The sequence below is a fragment of the Grampus griseus genome (assembly GCF_964374135.1).
Source record: "Grampus griseus genome assembly, chromosome: 11".
Taxonomy (NCBI): Eukaryota; Metazoa; Chordata; class Mammalia; order Artiodactyla; family Delphinidae; genus Grampus; species Grampus griseus.
This window is the reverse complement of record NC_139005.1, coordinates 16,436,937-16,445,435: the sequence shown is the minus strand read 5'-3', so window position 1 is coordinate 16,445,435 and position 8,499 is coordinate 16,436,937. Positions and strand designations below refer to the sequence as shown.

Here is an 8,499-nt window from a genome sequence, read left to right as displayed (position 1 = left end):
AGTTAAGCAGAATGAGTAAATAATATAAGGAATTGGTTGATAAATTAAAATATTTAAGATTAACTTTACCTTCTACACCTTCTGAAACATGATTAATTGTATTTGTTATCACGTACATTATCTAATACTTAGGATCAAAAACAAAGTAGACATCTTTTTGAAAGGAGAAAGAATTTACACATTTAAAACCTTTTGATTAAAACTTGCTTGCAGAATTTCCAGAAATTGGAAAACATGGCTTCAAGTCATCATTTGTCTAAAGCTGCGTTTCTTTGCCTGGCCAGTAGCTGGGTTGTAGCAAATGATCACTCGTCGTACAGTTTTCCTTCCTGATTCTTGTAGACACCATTGTTCTTTCTCTCTTGGTTCTGAAGCTTCTGTGTTTTGAAACATACTTTTTCTTTAAAGTGAAAAGTACTGCAATACTTAGGAAAATGGACATTGTGCCAAGGATCATGGTTAGTCCCAGATACATGTGTCTAGAAGAAGAGAGAATGTCCATCTTAATTATGGCAACTATCCAACTTTAAATAAAATGTAATAATATCATCCAAAAATATCAATATCAATAAAACTATCATGAGGATGGTTTTAAGAATGCAGATTCAGTGGCTATGAAAGACCTTTCTATGAACATTTGACAGACTATGGAAGGCAGTAAGCTAATATAAAGCAATTTTAGTAGTACCATCATTTTCAGTCACTGGTAATTATATAATCCATCCCATCCTCTCTGTAAATTATTTCCTTAGACCAGGTAACTGTGTCCCTGTTTGCCCAGAACAGTCCCAGATTATGCTAGTGTTGTCCCAGTGTAGTTTTTAATAGTGCCCCCTTTCACTCTCAGAAGTACCCAGGTTTGCATGATAAATTATGTGGTTACCCTCCCCTCGAAGCTTGCCCAAATTCACTTCTACGGAAAAACTGCAAGAAGCAACATTAAGGGGAAATCAGAGCTCTCAGTGGAGTAGACTGACTTAAGAGCAAACCAGAGGTTTCAATCCATTTCTTCCATGAGTAGCCTTTAGTTCTACATTAGATTATAAGACACAAAGGTTTGAAAGGACAGGTTAAATGATTCATGCTGGTTACCTTGTATGTACACTCATAGTCTCTGATTGAATTACATTGTCTTTGCACTAAAATACAGCCTTAGTAAATGTGAATAAAGTGCCAATTCTCCTCATAGATCAGGTCCCTTCCAAAGACCAAAATAAACTTCTCACATAACATCAAAGCCCATTAAGTCAAGCAAATTTATTTGAGATGGTCGGCTAAATTCACAGCCAACTTCCAACTTACACAGTTCAGCACCAAGTTTATTTCTCTAGAGAATACTCAGCTTGTAAAGTGAAAAAAAAAATCCTTCTTGCTTTTAAGCCATTGAAGTATTGCTTTAAGCAATAAGGAAACTAAATGTTTGATGAATTGAACTGAATGATACCATAGTGAAAAAAACCCATGCCCTCAACCCCATACACACTCACACACACAGAGAAAACCTTTTACTTTTATGCATTTCAAGTACTGGAATAATTGAACATCAGTTTGGCAATAAAAGCCGGACAGATTTACAGCCAAATCCAACTCTTGCCCAGAGGGATTATATCTGACGTAAATGGGACAGTTTGGCTCAGTTTGAAAAAGAATAGAATTAAACCCCAAATGTGACCTAGATTTAAATGCTTCTGAGTTTCAGGGAATTAACTCACTTGTGTGCACAAACTTTGAAAATTCTACTCTATTCTGAAATCTTATGTCATATTTTTTTAAATGATTACTCACTTAAAATGGGAGTCAAGATTAAGAATGGGGGAAAAACAAAAGATCTAGCCAAATAATCAGATAATAATAGAATTATTCTATAAAACAGAACAAACTTTTTTTTTAAATTTATTTTATTTATTTTCATTTTTGGCTGCGTTGGGTCTTCGTTGTGGTGCGCAGGCTTCTCATTGTAGTGGCTTCTCTTATTGCAGAGCACGGCGCACGCGGGCTTCAGTAGTTGTGGCACACGGGCTTAGTTGCTCCACAGCATGTGGGATCTGCCCCGGCCAGGGCTCGAACCCGTGTCCCCTGCATTGGCAGGTGGATTCTTAACCACTGCGCCACCAGGGAAGCCCCAGAAAAAACTTCTTGATTAGACTCTCCTTTTCCTTACAAGCAATGAAACTACATGAGGATTATTAGTGCCAATTGCATTGTGCAAACCTGGGATGTGGTAGCCGTGAGATGTGGGAATGAGTTTGATACGGTACCTAAAAGCATTTGAGTCATATAATCTGCAGGATCCTCTACTTCCACATCTTTTAAATCCCCATTTGAGGCATGAAGTATCAATCAAAACTCCAAAATATACGGGAGCTGGGATTCCTGCTGTGAGAAAAACAAATAATTGCTACTAAAAATATACACATATCTTTTTGGTTAGCCTATAATTAATGATTCTCAGAAAACACAGTCAGTCCAAAATTCACTGCTTTGGAGATGACAGGGCATCTGTAGAAAACCAGAATATGTCACCCCAAAATATGCCTCTGGTATAAAGATTATTTTGAGCTGATAATTTTGAGAAACAGAAGTCATAGGAGAAGCTCTGAAGACGTAGCATAAGTTTCCTTTTTGTAAGGAAGATGTACATTTACAAAGGAAAATATTTGCAAGGGTCTCTCCCTTTCTGTACCAGGATGAGAAGAATTCCAGATTCAAAAAAGAGCTAACTGACCCGATTTTGCATAAAATCCTGTAAGCAAGAAGATCACATAGATAAAGATATCTAACAGTCAGTTTAGATTATTTGGTATCTTAAATAAAAATTCTCTTTATATACATTGTCCATCTAAATAGATTATTTGCCACTGAAAAACATTTAGGTGATAACTAACTTTACATTGCTCTTAATAACGTGAAGATGTTCCTCAAGATTCAAATGCTTGCCTTCTTCTGTATGTTTTAAATTTTTCATAATGGGAAATTCAGACATTCACAGAATTAGAGAGGATGATGTAATACAACCTCATGTACCGTCACTAACTTTAACAATTATTGATATCAATATTTTGCCACCCCTGTGTTATCTCTCTCCAGTCCCACAACCCAACGTGCATCCAGAAACTTTTTTTTTAATATTTTAAGAGATACCTCAGATATCACGTCATTCTCCTTATATGTATTTCAGAAATCATCTCTGACATTTTAAAAAATATATCACTCTGCCATTTAACACATGACACATTTTATAATTTCTTTAATCCTATCAAAAATCCACATTCAAACTTTTCTGAATGTCTTCAAAGCATTGTTTTAGAGTTGGATCATTCTAATCAGTATTCAAACCAGGTAGGCAGGAATAAAGAGGTAGACATAGAGAATGGACTTGACATGGGGTGGGAGGGCGAAGCTGGGGCGAAGTGAGAGTAGCATTGACATATGTACACTACTGAATGTAAAATAGTTGGCTGGTGGGAAGCAGCAGCATAGCACAGGGAGATCAGCTCTGTGCTTTGAGATGACCTAGAGGGGTGGGATAGGGAGGATGGGAGGGAGGCTCAAGAGGGAGGGGACATGGGCATGTGTATGCATACGGCTGATTCGCTTTGTTGTGCAACAGAAACTAACACAGTATTGTGAAGCAATTATACTCCAGTAAAGATCTATTTAAAAAAATTTAGTTGATGGCTCTTTATATCAGCTTCTTCTCCAACTTTCTTTTTTCATACTAATGACTTTTGAAGACATTTGTCCTGTAGAACATGCCACAGTCTGGATTTGACTGATTGCTTCTTCATGACGTCATTTACTTTGTTCTCCTATCCTTCATTTCTCCAATAACCTGGTAGTTAGCTCCTGCATAGACTCTGGCAGGAACAAGGCACAGGTGGTTCTGTGTGTTCTGGCAGAAGTCACATGCTGTCTACTTGCCACTCTTTGTAATGTTAAAATGGATCTGAGACTCAGGCTATGCCCTCCATTATGAAGTTTTTCATCCATTTTCACCTATAGCTCTCAGCAAATGTTGATGAGGTTGCAAAACAGATGGTTAAAAATTATATTATTCCTTGTGTAAAATTATTTAGGATTTTTCTATAAAACAGAATTTTCCTTCATGACTATTTGATTACTTCGAAGTATAGTTTATTTAGAAGGAAATATAGAAGGAAGGCAGGATAAATGCTCAATTCTTTCCATTTATCAGTTTTAAAAATAATGAATTGATGCCCTAGTATTCTCCAAAATTATTTAGGTATCATTACAGATTTACGTCTTTTTATATATTCACTGTATTTCAAGACATGGCAGATATTATAATGATTAGTTATGTTATATATTAATATAATAATATTGTTTATATTACGTATATTATTTTCAAGTTATCTCACCTTAGGCCAAGCTCCTCAAATTGGTCCTGTGTCCTTTTGACATATCCCTTTGATAGCTTTCTCACTTTCTTGCACAAAAGTTGTCCCACAATCATCTTATGCATTTTCTACCCTAGACCTTGGTCAGTTCTCCAAGGTGCTGTGGTTTCTTTATTGAGGAATGATATTTAGATAGCACAGATTCATTGCTATGGGTGCTCATTTCTCCTGGGTTAAATAGATTCTAGATTTTTCAGGAGACAGAGTTATAAGATACACATTATTTTAAAATAAAGCTATATGAGTTCATATTAACATTTTAAGTTTAAATTAAGAATGAGTTTTACTTAAATATTTTATGCTTTTATCGCTTTTCTATTATGCTGAAAATATTGATTCCTAATGATATTAACATAATATCTTATTTACTTTAACCTGAAAATACACAATAGTTTTAACATAACAATGCCAAAGTTAGTATTAATGACAAGACCATAAAATGTACTGAAGCAATGGGGATTTGGTAATAATTTTGTTTTCCATGTAGTTTAAAGTTTTTTTCTGTATGGTTATGTCACCCATATAATATAGAGTTAGTTTTGGTTTGTTTTAAGAATTTCTTTGTTTCTGTTAATTTAATTATTTTAAATTATATAAAATTTTTGCATGCTTTCAAATTAAAAATTATACAACAGTTACATTTACAAAATCTCATTTCCATCCTGTTTTCTCTCCCCTTTTTCCTTTCTTCCCTAACAGGTAAAGTTTTTATACAAATAGTATTAGTTTTTAGTTTATGCTTCCATTGTTTCTTTTTGTTAATAAGAGCAAATACCTCTGTGTGTGTGTGTATAATATTTCCACCTTTCTATACTTACACCAAATGCATCACTATATACATGGTTCTACATTTTGCTTTCTTTCACTTAAAAGCATATACTGGAGATCACTTGATATGAATTGTGTCCCTCCAAAATTCATATGTTGTAGCCCTAACTCCCAATGTGATTGCATGTGGAAAAAGTAAGAAGATAATTAAGGTTAAATGAGGTCATAAGGGTGGGGCCCCAATCTGATAGGAATGGTGTCCTTATAAGAAGAGGAAGAGACACCAAAGTTCTCTCTCTCTCTGTGCACTGAGAAAAGATCCAGGGTATGAACAGTGGGAAAATGGCCATCTGCAAATAAGGAAGAGAGGTCTCACCAGACACCAACCCTATTGGCACATTGATCTTGGACTTTACAGCTTTCAGAACTATGAGAAAATAACTTCCTGTTGTTTAAGCCCCTCAATCCAGGGTGTTTTGTTATGACACCCAGTACTGACTAATATACTTGGTAACATTAGAGAGAGATTTTCCCCATTTGTCCTTACAGCTGCATAGTATTCTATTATGTGGGTTTACTATAGTTGATTTAACCAGTCTCCTACTGATGTACATTTAGACTGCTTGTAGTCTTTTACTGTTATAACTAATGTCACAGTGATTGAACATCCATAAGATTAGACTTACTTCATACTTTTGCTAGCACATTTTTGACATCAATTCCTAGAAGTGGGATTGCTAGGTCAAAAGATAAGTAAGTCTATATGTAATTTTGTTAGTTATTGCCAAATATCCCTCTCCAGAAATAGTATAATTTTCACAACAGCAGTGTGTAAGTGTATCGATTTTCTGTTTGTATTGTAATACATGACAAACAACATTTGGTAATTTGCCTATCTGATAAATAAGAATCAGTATCAGTGTAGTTTTAATTTGTACTCTTCTTATTATGAGGGGTCTTTACCATCTTGTTATATATTAAGAGGTATTTATATTTATTTTTCCATGAAATGGTTGTTTATATCTTTTACCCCATTTTCTCTTAGGGTGTTGATCTTTTTGTTCTCAGTACTTAGGCATTCTCCTTATAATAGGGATATTAGCCACCTGTCTGTTACATAAATGGAAAAAAAATAGTATGTAGTTTGTCGTTTGCTTTATGATATTTTTGTCATTTTCAAGTATATATATATTTTTATTTTTTATACAATTTTGAAGGTTACTTTCCATTTATAAAATATTGGCTATATTTCCCATGTTGTATAATATATCCTTGAGCCCATCTTATACCCGGTAGTTTGTATCTACCACTCCCTCACCCCTATATTGCCCCCCCCACCACTGGTAACCACTAGTTTGTTCTCTATATCTGTGAGTCTACTTTTTTTGGGTTATATTCGCTAGTTTGCTGTATTTTTTAGATTCCACATATAAATGGTATCATACAGTACTAAGTATATTTTCATTTTTATGGAATCAACTTTATGAATTATTTCTTTTACTTGAGATCTTTTTCACACTGTAGGTTGTATCTGTGTTCTCAAAGGGAGGTAGATAGACTAATTACAGCCAGGGTTGTACTTCAGACTCAATAGCCTTTTTTCTAGATAATCTCTGTTTTTATATTGTAGAATTAGAGCCAGACATGATGGCATAAACCTCCATTTTTGTTGTTTTCCCAATTTTATCAGGATTATATTCGATCTTCACGTATATCCATTTTTATATCAAGATTTATGTAAACCACATTTATTTAAAGTTCTGAATTTGTTTTTCTTCCAGGTAGTTCCTCTCTGTCAAGTTACAGAGGAACATTTACAATGGTTTTACTATCTTCTTTATAATATAAACTCTTTAAGGACAAAAACCTCATCTAACTTAATCACTCTGTTTTTTATGGGTTTTAACTAATGAATATTGAAAAGTCTGGTAGTCAGAAGAAACCATTCCTATTACATTTAACAAATTGTGAATTCAAAACCACACTTTGATTGTTTGAATTATCTTATCTTTCTACCAATGATATATCCTAGTATTGAGAGTAGCTCAAAAGAATTCCTTCCATCTAATAACTTAAAAAATTATATTTAGACTTCAGCTTTTCTTACTGATTCAATTTTTGCTTTCCTCTCAGAGGGCTCTTTTATAACAGCAATGGATTTTTTGACACTAGACCCATGCTAGAAGAGACAAGATTGTTAAAAAATGTCACTACTCTTATAAGATCACTTTATCATGGGTACAGCATTGGTTCTCAGTATTTCTGAAAAAAAGGAAGAGAGTAGTCAAGGAAAAGAGGGAGGGAAGAAAGATATGAAGGAGGGAAGAAGATTAAAAGAACAGGGATCTACTACTGACATCATTTAGTTATGTGTCATAATTCTGTAAAAATATTTAGAAAATTATTCAAAATACACTTGTAATGGCTACCATAATTAAAGCATAGATTATACTTACCAAGAACTCTTACTGCTAAGGTGTAGATACCCAGGGCAAAAGACTTAAGTTGTGGCTTAATGCACCTAAAATCAACAAAAGCATTATGACAAACAGTGTAATAGTACATTAAAGCAAATAGTAATGTCAGTGATAATCTACTGAACACACATGAAATGATGTTAGAATTCAAGTAGCATTTATGGAGAACCCACTAGTATTCTAGCATAGGGAAAGCAAATTATGTAAAAGCCTTGTTCCATTATATGCAGTGTATCGAGGAATTTATAGTTAATATTTCTAAAAGGTAAATCACTCTTACATGACATATTCAAATGGTGTTAAAGTAAAATCAGATTTAATCAGTAAAATAACAAGGACTCACAGGGAAATAAATTCTAAGAAATTATAAGAATTTGAGGCACAGTAAAGGATTAATAACCTATAACTAGTTTTTGTGGGGTTTGGTCTAAAAGCATAGGACCCTATTGACTCAAGTTGAATCAGAATCATTGTGACATGCTAAGTGTTTTTGCTAAATAGTGGGGACCTGAATTTACCAGTCAAGTACAAAAGTACCTAAAATAACAAGACCATCCTTAATATGACTGTATAACTTTAACTGATGGATTGGCCTATAGATTTTAGATGTATAATCAGGATATATAATAACTACTGAGTGTTAACCATGGTAGTAAGTTCTTCATATGTATAATATTTAGTCTCTGCTTTAAAAGAGTCAAAAATTACAACTCTTCCCCTTGAAGCAAATGACATTTCCTTCTGACATCAAAATAAAGTGTGGTGCATTTGAGGGACTGGTGGTAAGGAAAATTCTTCCTCTATTGGCCTGATTATTCACTTGGCCCAGGTGACTA

The 8,499-nt window shown here is 34.1% G+C and overlaps 1 protein-coding gene across 2 annotated transcripts in view; it reads right to left on the bottom strand.

Annotated features, from left to right (window-relative positions):
• Nucleotides 1-256: 256 nt before the first annotated feature.
• The window catches only part of SLCO1C1 (solute carrier organic anion transporter family member 1C1), a gene marked incomplete at both ends in the record, with an annotated part of 47,579 nt that continues 39,336 nt past the window's right edge, over nt 257-8,499 (bottom strand). For both annotated transcript variants that reach the window (XM_082666524.1, XM_082666525.1), the window contains 3 exons: nt 257-479; nt 2,259-2,376; nt 7,643-7,707. In XM_082666524.1, the coding sequence (XP_082522650.1) occupies nt 257-479; nt 2,259-2,376; nt 7,643-7,707 (406 nt within the window). The remainder of the gene's footprint in view (nt 480-2,258; nt 2,377-7,642; nt 7,708-8,499) is intronic.